This window comes from Sinocyclocheilus grahami, unplaced genomic scaffold, assembly GCF_001515645.1.
Source record: "Sinocyclocheilus grahami isolate Dianchi unplaced genomic scaffold, SAMN03320097.WGS_v1.1 scaffold502.1, whole genome shotgun sequence".
NCBI classification, from domain to species: Eukaryota; Metazoa; Chordata; class Actinopteri; order Cypriniformes; family Cyprinidae; genus Sinocyclocheilus; species Sinocyclocheilus grahami.
The window spans coordinates 257,054-271,990 of NW_015505681.1; the positions used below are offsets into that span (position 1 = coordinate 257,054).

At 35.8% G+C, this 14,937-nt stretch overlaps 1 protein-coding gene across 2 annotated transcripts in view; it reads right to left on the bottom strand.

The window, feature by feature from the left end:
* The window catches only part of LOC107554451 (glutamate receptor 2-like), a 30,620-nt gene that overhangs the window by 2,230 nt on the left and 13,453 nt on the right, over window positions 1-14,937 (bottom strand). For both annotated transcript variants that reach the window (XM_016236953.1, XM_016236955.1), the window contains exons 3-13: window positions 10,117-10,356; window positions 5,396-5,592; window positions 4,096-4,149; window positions 3,842-4,000; window positions 3,048-3,215; window positions 2,758-2,862; window positions 2,548-2,655; window positions 2,235-2,441; window positions 1,754-2,121; window positions 1,018-1,216; window positions 474-721 (exon numbers count right to left, since the gene is read on the bottom strand). In XM_016236953.1, the coding sequence (XP_016092439.1) occupies window positions 474-721; window positions 1,018-1,216; window positions 1,754-2,121; window positions 2,235-2,441; window positions 2,548-2,655; window positions 2,758-2,862; window positions 3,048-3,215; window positions 3,842-4,000; window positions 4,096-4,149; window positions 5,396-5,592; window positions 10,117-10,356 (2,053 nt within the window). The remainder of the gene's footprint in view (window positions 1-473; window positions 722-1,017; window positions 1,217-1,753; window positions 2,122-2,234; window positions 2,442-2,547; window positions 2,656-2,757; window positions 2,863-3,047; window positions 3,216-3,841; window positions 4,001-4,095; window positions 4,150-5,395; window positions 5,593-10,116; window positions 10,357-14,937) is intronic.

The following is a 14,937-nucleotide window of genomic DNA, read 5'->3' on the forward strand; positions in this document are numbered from 1 at the left end:
AAGATGAGAGACATGATAGGAGAGGATATTAGACAGAACCTTGAAACATTCAAAAGACAAAAAACAAGACAAAACTTGAAAAGACAAAATCTCAAAGCTATAAATCTATAGATTAGCATTCTGTTAAACTTGAATTTAAAGCATGAACAAATGTACTAATATAATGTATATCTGTAAGATATAGCGTAATGAGGTATCTGAATATATAATGTATAAAAAATAACAAGTATGCATAAATAATGTAGATATAAATAATGTTTTTTGTGTGTGTGTGTAAAAAAATCTGCACAATAAATATTTTCCTTTTTAATTTTTTTTTTGATTGATTTTTTTATCCATTATTTATTTGGCTCTAATGTATCCGCTACCATATCTATCTCTTTTATACAAACCAGGACACATGAGCACAGCTACATCAGGGTAGGTGGGATACTATAACAACATTGGACACATTGTTATACTATTCCACCCACCTTAATGAGGATCCTTTGGGGGTGGCGATGCCGTAGCCTTTGGAGTCCAGGTTCCCTCCGACCTTCATAGTGTCACAGGGTTTGCGCTGCTCGATGTACTCGTTCATTGTGGACTCCAGGAGGTATGCATACTTCCCCTTGGACTTCCTCACCCGCATTACACCTTCTGCTGTCGTCTTAACAAATACAGAGGGCTCTGCGCTTTTCATGTACGTCCACATTTTGTCAAAAAGAGCAATTTTGGAACGCTGGAAATGAAAAAAGATGTCCAGATTAATATAAACTCTTTAAAATCTCTAACAACGGTTAAGCCAAACAGGTATTTTCAGTTTACTGTGACTACAATCAGCAACGAAGCTTGGGATTTAGCTTTTAGCTTAGCATCTTATTTTAGCCTCTAAAACATATAACAAAAGTGTGTGTTATTTCATCAGTCGTGTTTAAAACTGACTTATAATTAATAGTAAAAACCAAATTGCAAATGCAAAATGAAAGAAAAAGTAGACAGATGGATTAGGAATTACAGAGAGAAAATGGCTCTTACCCTGAAAAACTCTTTTGTTGAACCAGAATCTAAAGTTCCATAAGCAATCTCTGATTGCTTTGCTAAGTCCTCTGCACTCTCAATTGGAGACACCATCCTCTCCACTGTAAGGAAGGCAGCCAAGTTAGCCGTGTAGGATGAAATTATGATCAGGGTGAAAAACCACCAGACTCCTCCAACTATGCGGCCAGAAAGAGACCTGATGAAAAATATCCAATGTGAATCATTAGACATGACAGCATGATCATCACAGTTAAAAATCGCTTTCACAGCTAAAGGCTACAATAAAAGCAAAATACGTTCAATCTGACATGCAGCTCCGTTGTATTACTGAAACTGTGACGTCTTATACTATTTCTGAAAATATATTTATGTAAACAAGTTGATGACTAAGAACTTTGAAGTTAACAGGAAGTATGAACAGATGCTTCACTAATGATTTTAAGGTATTTGTGAAAATTGTTGCTAGGCATAATTTTCTTGGCCTGCTTAGATGAGTCTATCATGCATAATGAATAACGAACATCTAAATATGTAATGTTTTATCTTAAGTTTATTTTAGTGTAGCATATTTATTTATTTCAGCATAGATATAACTTATAATTCATCTTAAATCAATAATATATTTTGACCAAGACAATCAAGGACCAAGTAATCTACAAAGTGATCGCAAAAATGCTTTTGCTTTTATAAAACCAGCACGTCTTAAAGAAAAGTTTGAAGATCAAGAACAAACCTTGGTGAAATATCACAGCCTTGTCTCATAAAAGCTCCAAGAGAGAACCAAAGGCTGTTGAAAATCCCAAACTCGTTGGTTGACTCATTGGTCTGTATCTGGCCATCCTCATATTCCTCTGTGTGCCACTCATATGGACTGAAACGACTGACCAGGAAAAGCACTACGCTTACGCCGATGTAGGCGAACACGATACACATCCAGATCTCATAGGCCAGAGGGTCCAGGAATGAGAAAACACCAGGCTTGGATTTCTGAGGCTTCTTGATCATGATGGAGATGCCCAAACTCATGAATGGCTTTGAGAAGTCAATGACTTCTTCTCTGACTAAAGTGATAGTCAGTGGAGCCACTGCTATGTCAGCTTTCTAAAATCAAAGAGATTTAATTTTTATTGATCATAGGAAATGTTGATGTTAATAGTTCAGACTACTTTTCAGACCAACATAAACTACTTATCAATTATGCCCAACTTTCTTACCCCATAAACCAACTCTCCAACCATTCCATTCCAGATCTTCGTCTCTGCATCTCTGGCTCCATATTTGCCATCTCCAACTATTTTCAGCTGATATTTAAATCCACAGTGTTTTGCTATCTCAGCTGCCAAGTCCACACAGTACCCCTCATATCTTTCATTATCCACAAAAAGGTCAGCATTCTTCTTTAGCATTACATACGGCGCTTCCTGAAAAAGACAGCAGGGAACACCTTGTCAAAGAAGTGTGCTTTACTACAGAGCACATATTTCAATGCTACAGCATTTAGTATGGACAACCACAAATGATACCTACTAGAATAGTGGTGACGATCACAGTCTTGTTTTCCAACCCCATTGTATCATTTGGGAAGAGATCAGACTTTGTCACAACCATTTTATCAACTTCATTCCAATAGCCAATCTGAAAAAAGAGAGGCATTTGAGAGTAACCTGTAACACTTATGACGTGAAGTAATAAATTATGCATTCCTTTCTATACACTTTTCTTAGAACAAAGCCTTACCTTAACTGGTCCATTGCTTTTCAGTTCCATGACATTGACGGTGTAATTTACCCTCTTTCCATACTGGTCAAACTGAATGTTACCAGTGAGACCATCAACTCTCACCTGCATGAAAAGTATATGACAAGAGAGTTAAATCATTTTTGAGGGATTGTTTCTTTTCTCTGGGATTCAGAATCTTATTTAAACAAATATTTTATTTTACAAACACTTTAACAACCCAATATAAACAATACAATTCTATAAATTTGGTTGTACTCATGGGGCAGGTTGGCACAATGACTTGTCACCTGTTTTAGGGCACGCTCTATCTCCACCCCTTGTGCCCATGGTACAGCAGGATTGGCCAGACAGTCTCCAGTGTTAGCTCTACGGGAGATGTCAATTCGCTGTTTGTGCAGGTAACGGAAGGCCTCAGTCATCACCTGAACTGCGTCATACGTCAGTGCTGAAGTGTACTGGATACAGAGAGAGAGATAGTGAGGAATTGTTAAAAGGGTTGGAGAAGAAAATCAGAAAAATATAGTATTTAGGTGATATAGTATTTCTAGATTTAATGTGCGTTCCAGGATTATCGTCACCAATTCATAAAAACTATATTAGATCATAATATAAACATTAAATACACATATAGGGAAGCCATGTTCACATTTATTTGATAAAGCTGTCTCTGGAAAGAATAACAGCAGTTATATGAATTTCTTTACATTTGAATTTGTTTGCTACCTCAATGTATGTTCAATTCAAATTCAGGATTGAACTATAATCCAAAAGGTGTTCTCAATTCTAAATGACACATTTTCCGGATTCATTGATAATGTAAGAATGAAACACTTGATTTCAGTCCCAGGAAATTAAGCACCTACTTAGTCTTCGTAAATTGGCGAGAAGACAGATGAGACTACATTTTATCTGGAGTAGAAAATGACTAACAAGCTTGTCCGGCAAATGGCCTGAACTATACAGACATTTAAATGAAGAGGTTTTATGTTCATGTAGCAATTACCTGAACATCTCTTTTAATCATATTTAGTGAAGCTGTCTGAAACAGTAAAAGGGACAGTCACACACACACAGATCTCACCCGTATCTTGCTGTCTGCTCCAGGATATTCTTTTTCCTCCAGGGCTTCCCAGCGCTGGTCAAATTTAGATACCAGGGGGTCATCGAAATCCACAATCTGAAAGCCTGACACATTGGCTCCACCGTATTGGATTTTTGAAAGATCTCCATCCACAAAACCCTGAAAACGTGACATGGTTTTCTCAGCATTTTTGCTTGTTACATTTTCAAACAGTCATGTTTTTCTTTGGTAGTGTTACATTTGAGATAATTTACCAGGTTTGCTATGATGTAGTGATATCCTTTCACATGCCTGCCAATAGTTATGACCTGCAAAGAGAATAATGAAGCCCATCAAATCAATGGAATACAAATAAATGAACTAAAACTACACTTCATAAATGTATTTTAGATAATGACAAGAGAATGTGTACTGCTCCACAATGCCAGCCAGAGAGATGGACTGAAATAAAAGCAGCTTGAGAGGTTTGTGTGCTGACAGCAAGGTACTTGTGATGTGCATGTGCAAGTGTGTGTAGATAAAGCTATATTATTGAGTCCAGATCAGCTGAATTGATTCTGGCGGTTGGTTAACACACGTCTGCAGACCTTAAATACAAATCAATAGCTCTTCCCTTAGGGTGCAGCGAGTGTGATTGCAAAACCCATCTCATGAGGACTTTTCTGCCCGCTAATGGTGTCTGTTTGTGCCGGCTAATTAATGATTCCTAGTTATGGTGCTCTTAAAATGTACTTAGTTGCTTTAATTATTATTTTTATAAGTATTATGTAGACTTGTGATTGAAGACAAAAAATAATTTTTGATTGTCACTTTCTTATTTTTTTACATTACTGTTTAAAAGTTTGGGGTCTATACGTATCTTATGCTCACCAAGGATGCATTTATTGAATAAAAAATATTAAATTATAAATAAATACTTTCAATATTGGGAAATGTTTTTACAATTTAAAATAACTGCTGTCTATTTTAATAAATTTTAACATGTAATTTATTATGTGATGAAATGCTTAATTTTTACCATTACTCCAGTCTTCAGTGTCACATGATTCTTCAAAAATCATTCTAATATGCTGATTTGAAACATTTCTGATTATTATCAGTGTTGAAAACAGTTGTGCTGCTTAATGTATTTTTTTCTCAGTAATCTTTGATGATTAGAAAGTTCAAAAGAACAACATTTATTTGGAATATAAATTTTTTGTAACATTATATATGCATTTACATTAACATTATACATGTAGCTTTTGATCAGTTTATTTCAAATTGATTATTGGTTAATGAAAGTAAACCAAGTTAAAGAAAAAAAAAACATCTTGCTGACCCCAACTATTGAATACTGAAGTATTTGTTTTGCTTTGATTTGCTTGTTTGCATGCAATGTCTGCATTATTTCAACACCCATACAAATGACAACGACATAAATACATATGCAGCTAAACCAGCACATATTAGGAGCATGTTTTTTAGCTGAAATACTGCAGGCTAAGGTGACAATGTCATAATGTTGATTACATCAGAATTATTAAGTGTTTATGCATACGTTGATATGTATACCTGTTCCATGATATCTTTAACTTTGTCCTGCTCACAGTCAAGGATGATTCTCCGCTCCTTCTTGTTTTCTAGGTCCTGGAAGAGTGAGCGATATGCTTCATCCTTTCTCTCATCCTTCATGTTGCCCACGTTGATGGCAGTCACCTGCCATTTCTTCTCTGCTGCTGTGTCCAGCACAACTTGGAGTGTGGTAAGTCCTGATTATGATGAAGAGGAACAGATTAGGTTTTTGGAAGACGCTAGGAATCTATCAAAGCTACAAAGGTCAAATTAGGCTGATTAAAAAGAGTTTTAATAAAGGTGCCTCTGGAAAGAAATATGCAGCATTTCAGATGCTTCATCTTTTGGATTGTTTGAGCTTGGCAACTCATGATATGTTATTTTTCTTATTTAATTTTTTCCATTTCTTTGCATGATTCACACCATTTTGAAGTACTGGTTGCCAGTTACATCCTTAATAATACTCCATGAAGGATTTGATACAGATAATAAGGCTCTAAAATTGGCATTTTCATTTCTGTCAGTCACAGGGGAGGTAAACAACTAAGCGTGACGGCATAACAGCTACAGCACTTGTTTATAAATAGTCAATGTGAGTGAGTGTTTGTATGCTAGATATGTGTATTTGATTTTTAAGAATATGAAACCAGTGTATTGTTTCAACCAAGTACATTAATTGTGGGTAAAATCTCTGGGAGTGCAAGGCACAGTGGGCTCCCGTGTTTAACCTTTGTTAAATGTGCGGCTTAGAGACATGAGGATCAAGGCTTACAGATATTCTTGGAGATAAGTGATTAAAAACTCGTTAGTGAGGGCTATTAATGCTAACAAATGAGATGATAGCATTGACTCCAACACACTCCAAAATCATTTCTGAATCTAGGAAATCCTGATGTGGGTCACTTAAAACCTAAGGAGCAAACGAGATTATAGCACTTCTGCTCATTATTCTTCCAGGACACTCCAAAATCACTTCTGAATCTAGGAACGCCTGAGGGGTTATATAGAAGCTGAAGATTTAACCATTTAAATACAGGGAAATCCAAACTCAAAAGGAATTTATTTAATTTGCTATCAATTTCATTGGAAATGTAAAAATTTAACTTTGTAACACTTACTTGGGCAAAATGAAAACAACAACAACAGCAACAATAATAATGCATTTGACATCTCAACTACCATTCAAAAGTGTGGGTCTGTAATATTTTTATGCTTTTGAAATAAGTCTCTGATCAAAAATACTGTAAAAAACTGAATATTGTTCAATATTGTTAATAACTGATTTAAAATAACTGTTTTCTTTTTAAAATATTAAAAAAATTAATTTATTCCTGTCATGCCAAAGCTGAATTTACAATACTCCAGTTTTCAGTCACATGATCCACAAAAAAATCTATCTAATATGCTGATTTGCTGTTTAGAGTATAAAACTGCTTAATTTTTTTGCAAACTGTGATACCCCCCCCCCCCAAGATTCTTAGATGAATAGAAAGTTAAGCATTTATTAAAAAAATTTATAGTAACATTATACCTGTACTGTCAGCAATTATGTGCATCGTTACTCATTAAATAAATAAATAAAAACCTTACTGAGCGCAACGTTTTAAACAGTAGTGTATTTGTAGCATGTATTATGTTATTCTACATCAGTGCTCCATAATCTTGTTACATAAGCATGAATGAAACCTTAGTGAATAATGCTTGTGGTTCAATATCTGTCTATTGGTTTCCCAGTATGGGGTCTCCCTCATTGAACTGTGATGTCAGCTGTATTACATAATCTCCTTGTCTCTCTATAAGCACTACACAGCTGGATCTTTGTAGATCGTCAGAGGTGTAAGGCTGATTTAATTAGCCATCCCAATTATGCAGAGGTTATGGATGAGTCTCACAGTGTGGGAGAAGTATTCTTTGTGCACAGTCAATCTTTTATTGATTATATAAGACACTTTAAAACAAAGCAAACCAATAACAGAAGATAAAGTCAAAGAAAACAAGGAGCAGTGACTGTCTTTAATATCCTTCAAGCTCAAGCAAAAAAAGAAATGCACAATCCAGACAAAGTTTACATTTAATGACTTGCTGAAACATGGATTCTGGTGCTCTAGCATGTATTCCAGTTGTAAGCATATTTCTCTGTTGTTATTTTTTTGTCATGCACCTGTCCCTGATGACAACACATCACATAACAAGCACGAGAGAGCATTTGTGAGGCTGTATGTGTGTGTCAGCGTTGCTCTGGGTCCCTTGTCTCATGCACTTCAGGACCGTGGACAGCGACATGTCAGATCCACATGGGCAGAAGGCAGGGTGAAGAAATGACCCTCAGCTACAGTCACTTCACTGCTCATCAGTATCCAGTTCAAAAGCGATGCTGGCATTTCCGTCAGGTGAGTGATGAAGAAAGTATCTAAACAGATCAACTGTCATGCAGAAAGCAGCCAACATGCTGTAAGAATCCATCATGTCTCCACATCGACACCACTGAGCAAAACTCTAAATTGGAACCTTCACATAATTTATATAAGCACAACAACTACAACCCTGGCCACCAGTCACTTCACTTCCACACTCTGTGGTTTAAAAATAAAAGCCTTTCTCGGACTATAAATTATGCATTTGTTTCCTGCTAAAGTGCTCAATATCAGGTTTGAATAAACTCTTTAATAACCCATCAGCCATTTCTTTACTAAAACATGCACAAGAGATTTAATGCAGCAACAAGTGTGTATGCCTCTATCTGCGACTTTCTATCTGTGGTTATCCAGGCTAAAGAAATGCAGTAGTATGTGATGGACTTATGAAAGTTCAAGTTTGATTTGATAGTTTGTTTGTTTGTTTGTTTTTTAATAAAGAAGTAATTTTATTACTTTTATTCAGCAAGGACTCATTAAATCGATCAAAAGTTAGAGTAAAGACATTTATTAAGATTTCTATTTCAAATGAATGCTGTTATTTCTTAGAAAAAAAAATGAAATCCTGAAAATCCACAAAAATATTAAGCAGCACAACTGTTTTCAACATTTATGATAATAATAATAAATGTTTCTTGATCACCAAATCAGCATATTTGAATATGTTCTGAAGGATCATGTGACACAAAAGACTGGAGTAATGTCTGCTGAAAATTCAGCTTTGCATAACAGAAATAAATTACATTTTCAAAAAAAATACAGTAGTTATTTTAAATTGTAATACTATTTCACAATATTACTCTTATTGTTGTATTTTTAATCAAATAAATACAGCCTTGGTTAGCATAAGAAACATTTTTTAAAAACAACAACACAAATCTTACAGACTCTAAATCTTTTAGTGGTACTGTATATTGCTATATATAAGCACATAAATGCTAATGACACTGTTGTCTGCATTGCATAAAAGCACTATAGAAATATGTGATTTGAATTAACTTTAAACTCTGTAAATGATGTTCTATGTTCACTTCTTCTTCTCCATGTATTTCACGTCACAGCATGTAAACCATCTGAAAATATATATTATCCTATAAGATGCAGCACACATCCTATTATGTACCCTCAATCTTCTGCATTATTTTCACAAATGGAGGACTGGAGGAATATTGGATGTGGCATTAAGTTTGCATTTATGTCCAAATCTCACCAGTGGAATGCATCATGACCACAGGCGCTGTGTTGCTGCTCTCACACAGTAACACTGACACACTAATAACACACAGAGCACAGTGGTTGCCATGGGAATGCAGCGTCGATCGACCTAATTAGTATGACAAGTGACGTAAACGTGTGAGTCAAGGTACATATTTCATCCCACATACACCACCACATGAGTATGAAATAAATAATGCAGATTCAGCCCGCAACAAAAGCAAACAGTCCCAAAGGCATACATGCAAATGCACACACAAAAAGGTTTGTAAGCATTATTAATATTCATAAATGATAAATGACACAATGTGTGCATACCGATCTTCATCACAGGAAAGTTAAAAGTAGCAACCTCACAGTTAATAAAACATCACCATTACAGACATTTGACACCACAGTCCTTAGAGACTCACGTCAGCTATTCTCATTTGTGCCACACAGCTCTCAACCTCCACAACCATCAAAGAAAGTGAGAATCGGAGGATGACTTAGAGGGATCCCAGACAGAAAGGGAGAATGGAAAAATGGAGAGTGAGAGAGACAGACAAGCTTGAGACAAATAGAAAGCTGAGAAACAAAAGCCAACAAACACAAAATGAACCTTTAATAATGCCCACAGGATCCTGCTCACTCCAGCTCAAGGTGCAAAATAAACCTATGGTTTATTGTAGATATGCCTTTTGACAGGCTAATAGCCATAAAAAATGAATATTCTGAATACAACAGCCATAATCCCATCTGCACCATCAAATATTGTCAATTGCTTTTATATAGCATCATACTACTGTGTGAGTTATAATACTGTCCCAGGCCCTGTGCCTTTTAACGACGCCCCATGCTGAATCATCCCTATGTACCAACTTTACATTCACATAAGTGATGAGGCACTTTACTCATATTTTAAAATGCTAAAGAAATGCCTTCATCAAAAAGTGATCATTTGGGCTAAACAACAATCCAGCTGATGTGCCTGAAAGCTACCCCACTGGCAAACCACAAATTGAATCCTATTTAAAAGTAAATCTGTCATTTCTCCTCAGCCCACACACGTCTCGTTCATATGGTGTTGAATAATGCAGTGCAGTGCCTTACCTCGGTCACTGTCGTACAGGTAGGCAAACTTGTTCCATTTGTAGTACTCAATGAGACTCAGGAGAGGTCCTTTGATGTCTGGTCGCATCTGAATGATAAACTGCTGATTTCCATCCAAGGGAAAGCTTGGTGTGATGAAAGAGACGTGAAGTGTCCCGCAGAACGACGTTATTGTGTTCACTGACTTTTTGTCATAAAATCCAAAAATAGCATAAACTCCTCTTGAGAACTGAGAACAGACTGAAAAAAAGGAGAATCAATTAGAATCTGATAGAAAAGTAACACATTATGGGAGTCTTGCAAGAACTGTAGAAGTTCATTTGTAAAAATTCTACCCTTTTTCTTCAAGATGCTCATCGAGTGAAGTGTTTTCAAGAATTATTTGAAATTAGATTAGGAAAAGCACAAGAGTCAATTTCATTAACAACAATGCGGTTCATTATTACATTATTGTTTGATCTCAAAATAATACTTATGAAAAAAATGAAAACATGGCATAAACAAAAATGCAATGTTAAACAGTAAAATAAAATAAATTAAAATAAACATTCAGCTATATGACTCCATACATGAAATTATACGTTTTTAAATTGCACTATTATATTGTTATATTATTTTAATTACCAAAAATGTGAAAGAGTCACTAGACATGTCTTTTTAATCATAAAGATTTAGATACATATCGAAAAGACAATGCAGATAAATATAATCTTTTGATCCACTATTTTTTTCAAAGTTGACTAATGGGATGATGAAATTAATTCTACTTTGGAAGACTGTAAACGTCTTTGTTCCTAAATAATATGAAGACAGCAGAAGGAAAAGATGAAGATTATTACTGAGGAATGGCATAATAAAAAGTATTGATGAAAGACGCATCCCAATCAGTGTAATCAACTCAAGGCCTTTTAGTTATGAAGACTTGCTGACCAAATTATGACTTTATGATTGATCAGAGTTAAATTAGTGAATTAAAATCCCATAAAAAATAGAGGGTGGTATTAACTTTTTTTTTTTTTTAAATCACTGCCATCTTGGTCCTGTTGTCTGTTAATAGCCCCAGGAGTATATAAGCAAGAGCAACAGTATTACTAATAAGGGATGTTTGCTGGCACCTAATGAGTCATTGTGTCACTCATGCTGTGCATTCTCATAAATCACACCAAGACAAACATAGGTGCAAAAGACTGTAAGTACAGTGTGTCCTCATGTTCCTGAGGTGGTAAAACATACTGTAACTGGGCCACCTCTATATCAATGACCATCTGGTTCTGAGCCTCTGGAATTTTTTCTTCCATTCACGACAACAGCTCTATTTTCGCTACCACCCCCAACCCGGACTGTTGCTATTTCCCAAGACACCTTTCAGCCTGTCACCTCCACGTATACATTTCATACGATGGAAGCTTCTCCATGGCATTTTACAGATCATAAAGCAAAAGTATGCAGCTGCTCTTAGACCTGTCCTTAATGAGTATGTTGCCCAGCACTAGTAGTCAAATAAACTAGGTCAAGCAGCATAGTTTAAACCATTTATAAACATTAAACATCCTTATCTCGAACCAGTTTCCACATTTGCATTGATCTAGCACTCAGACTGGCAAGAAGAGGTCAGGTCATTTGATGGGTCAGGACAGGTCATCTGGTAAATAGTTGATGAATCAACAAATTCTGGCATTTTACATTAGGTTGCTATCTTGGCCAATGTGCCAATGCTGATACAAGCATACACAGCAAACTTTTATAAATATTCAATGCCAATGTCATCCACAAGACATGCTTTTAATATACCCATATACCACATGAACTCCATGAATAATTTTTTTTTTATTAATTACCAGCTGTATTACAACAAAATAGGTAAAAAGGGATGTCAAGTACAGATAAAAATGCATTTTCAAATTGCCTTTCCTCAGGCTATTACTGTATAAAAATAATGGGACTGTTTTTTTATATTGCTCCAATTATTGCTTGCAGTCGACTTCAGTACATTGAGTGATTCTTCGATTAGGGGAACTGTTCTGTTCCCTAGTATGAACTGAAAGAAAAATGAAAATATTCTAGTTTTAAAGGGCAGATTATAATAGCCTCAAAATTATGTCTCTTAATTACTATTTCCTCTATAACAAATTTATAAAAAGCATTAAAACCAGAGAAGTCCAACCTTGCACTTTTTCCTAAGAATTTACAAAATTATACAGGTATTTTCAGTGCATTTGCAGTACTGTATGTTTACAATTTGTTATAACAATGTATCACTGTCCCCAATGTTGCTGTCTTGAGCAAAACACTAAAAATCCTAGAGAACAAATGTAAAAATAAAATATATATTTTACATTTAATATACATATAATAATATAAAATACATATTAAATGAGAAGTATCTTTACTTTAAAAGTATAAAGGTATCATATGATGTGATTTCAAGTTTTCCTTTCTCTTTGGAGTGTTATAAGCTCTTGGTGCATAAAGAAGATCTGTAAAGTTGCAAAGACTAAAGTCTCAAATCCAAAGAGATATTCTTTATAAAAGTTAAGAGTCAACCACGCCTACCTAAAACGGCTCGTTTTAACACGCCCCCCACATACCTAGGTCGCTCTGTGGGAAGGTTTGCATAACGCCGACCAAATGTTTTGTTGTTTCCGCTGCCATGACGTAAAGACGCTGTGTGCTTCGTTGTAAAAGCGAAACTACTTTGTTTGGTCTTCCAAAAGAGGACGATATCTGCTTCGTCATGCCTGGAGCTGATCTGTGCTGGTTGCTGAGGAAATACTACAACTTTGTGCTGTCGATCGCCAGATCGGCTTTCACCGTGGACGAAGCTAAGTCCAGCCCGGAGTCGTCACATGTCCTTCCGGACGCTCCTTCGTCGAAATCACCGGCCGCGCCATTCTCAAGCCCGCGCCTCTGCTCACTCTAACCCTCCCGCTGTTCCTCACTTTATCCACCGGCCTCGGCTCACTGTAGGCTTCATTACACCAAATACACCAAATACTGTTCTTTTTAGCAGCATCATATGACCCCTTTAAGTAGTATCTTTAGCAGGGCAGTGGAGTAGGTAGCAGACATTTGTAATTAATTAAAATATTTACTTTGTTGTTGTAAAAGCAGTTGTTTAGGCATCAGTGCCAAAGTGTTCCATATAATAATTTTAATTTAAAAAACAACTGATTTCTTTTTTATCATTATTATCTTTAAAAAAAAGTGAAATGGAGAGATTGCTATTTTTAGTGTTCATAGTGCCTCTATAATTAAAGAATCCCCTATGCAACCCATATCTGAGTACGTGTGCTATGTAATGAACACAAACTTGAGACTTAAATGTTTGCATGGGCCAGTCAGTCAAGTGTGAAAGAATAGTAGATGTACGTCTTACTAAAGTCTTTTAATCAAGAGCAAGACCACCACCATTTACAGAGCACGAATGAGACTCGAGAAGCCATTAATGACACTGTCACATACGACTGCTTTTCAATGGCATAGAGTCATTAGCATACAGAAACAACTCTAACAAATGGAGTGTGTGGATAAATTACTTCATGCTGTTAATAGCTGCTTATTTATTTTATTTCTTCTCATTATTAATTTTGCATTTAATCAAAGAAACACAATAAAGACTGATCTCTCTTAAAGGATATATCTGTATGCGTTCAGTCTTTAAACGTTGCTTCTCTTGAGTGCAATTCAAATCTCTTGAGTAAAAGACGAGTTAACGAAAAATACCATCTAAAAGAACATAGATTGCATGGTTTGGATGGAAATTATTTTAATTTAATTCTGCCAAGAAATAAGTATTAGGTCGCCATTTTCTGTACCAGGTCTAAAGGAACCGTTTGTTCCCCCCATTTGTTCCAAACTCATACTCGGATAATTCATAGTGTCCAGCGTCAGGTTGCACCAAAAATTCAGAGGTTCATAAACTGGACTGTAAAATGGGGTCGGAACAACATGAAGGTGAACAAATAATGACAGAATTTTAAAATTTTTGTAGTTTAGCCTTGGTCACAGAAATTAGTGGGTCTTCTATGAAGATTACAACGGTCCAAACTCTAGATAAAGCTCTGTATGGGCTCACCGGGCCTGATCATAGTGCTGATATTAAATGTGTCCTGGTGTAATGAAAGCAAGGTAACCTTCAGAGAGACACAGCGAGATGAGAAGGCGAGAGAGCAGAACGCCTGTAGTGGTATATTTAGCTGTCCTCATTAGTTGGCCTTATTTTCTTGCATCTGACACATATAAGGCTTCCATTTCCTGGACCTGCGATCAAGTCTCCTTTCGAAATGTGTTTCTTGATGGACTTGTAAGCTGGCTAAGTACATTTTAGTATACATTATATTATTGAATGCACTATTAAAACATAATTTTCACTCACCTTTGATTAAATAATTATATTAACTAAAGCGAAAATTGGCACAATATTGTGGAATATAATACACATACAAGCACAAATCACATAAATTGATAAATTGCATAGATGCCGCACAAAAGTATTATACATACTACTTTATAAGACCTCATTATAATTTCTAATTTGTTGTTTGTACTCATTTTCTCATTTGTTTGTTTATACTGACTGAAAGTGTGCACAATAAGTCTAATTAAATGTTAATTTGTTTGCATGATAACTTTTAGTGTTCCTCCTCCTCTCATGTGTTCGACATAGCAATGTATTGCATATGACACCTTATCTCTGCTTGCCAAAATATTTCATAGGGTTTGTGCTGTTAGCAAACAGAATTGTGGTTCCCTTTCAGTCAGTCACGTTCTACGTTACGTCAGTCGTGACTGACGAATTGGGATCTCGCCCGAGAGCCCAAT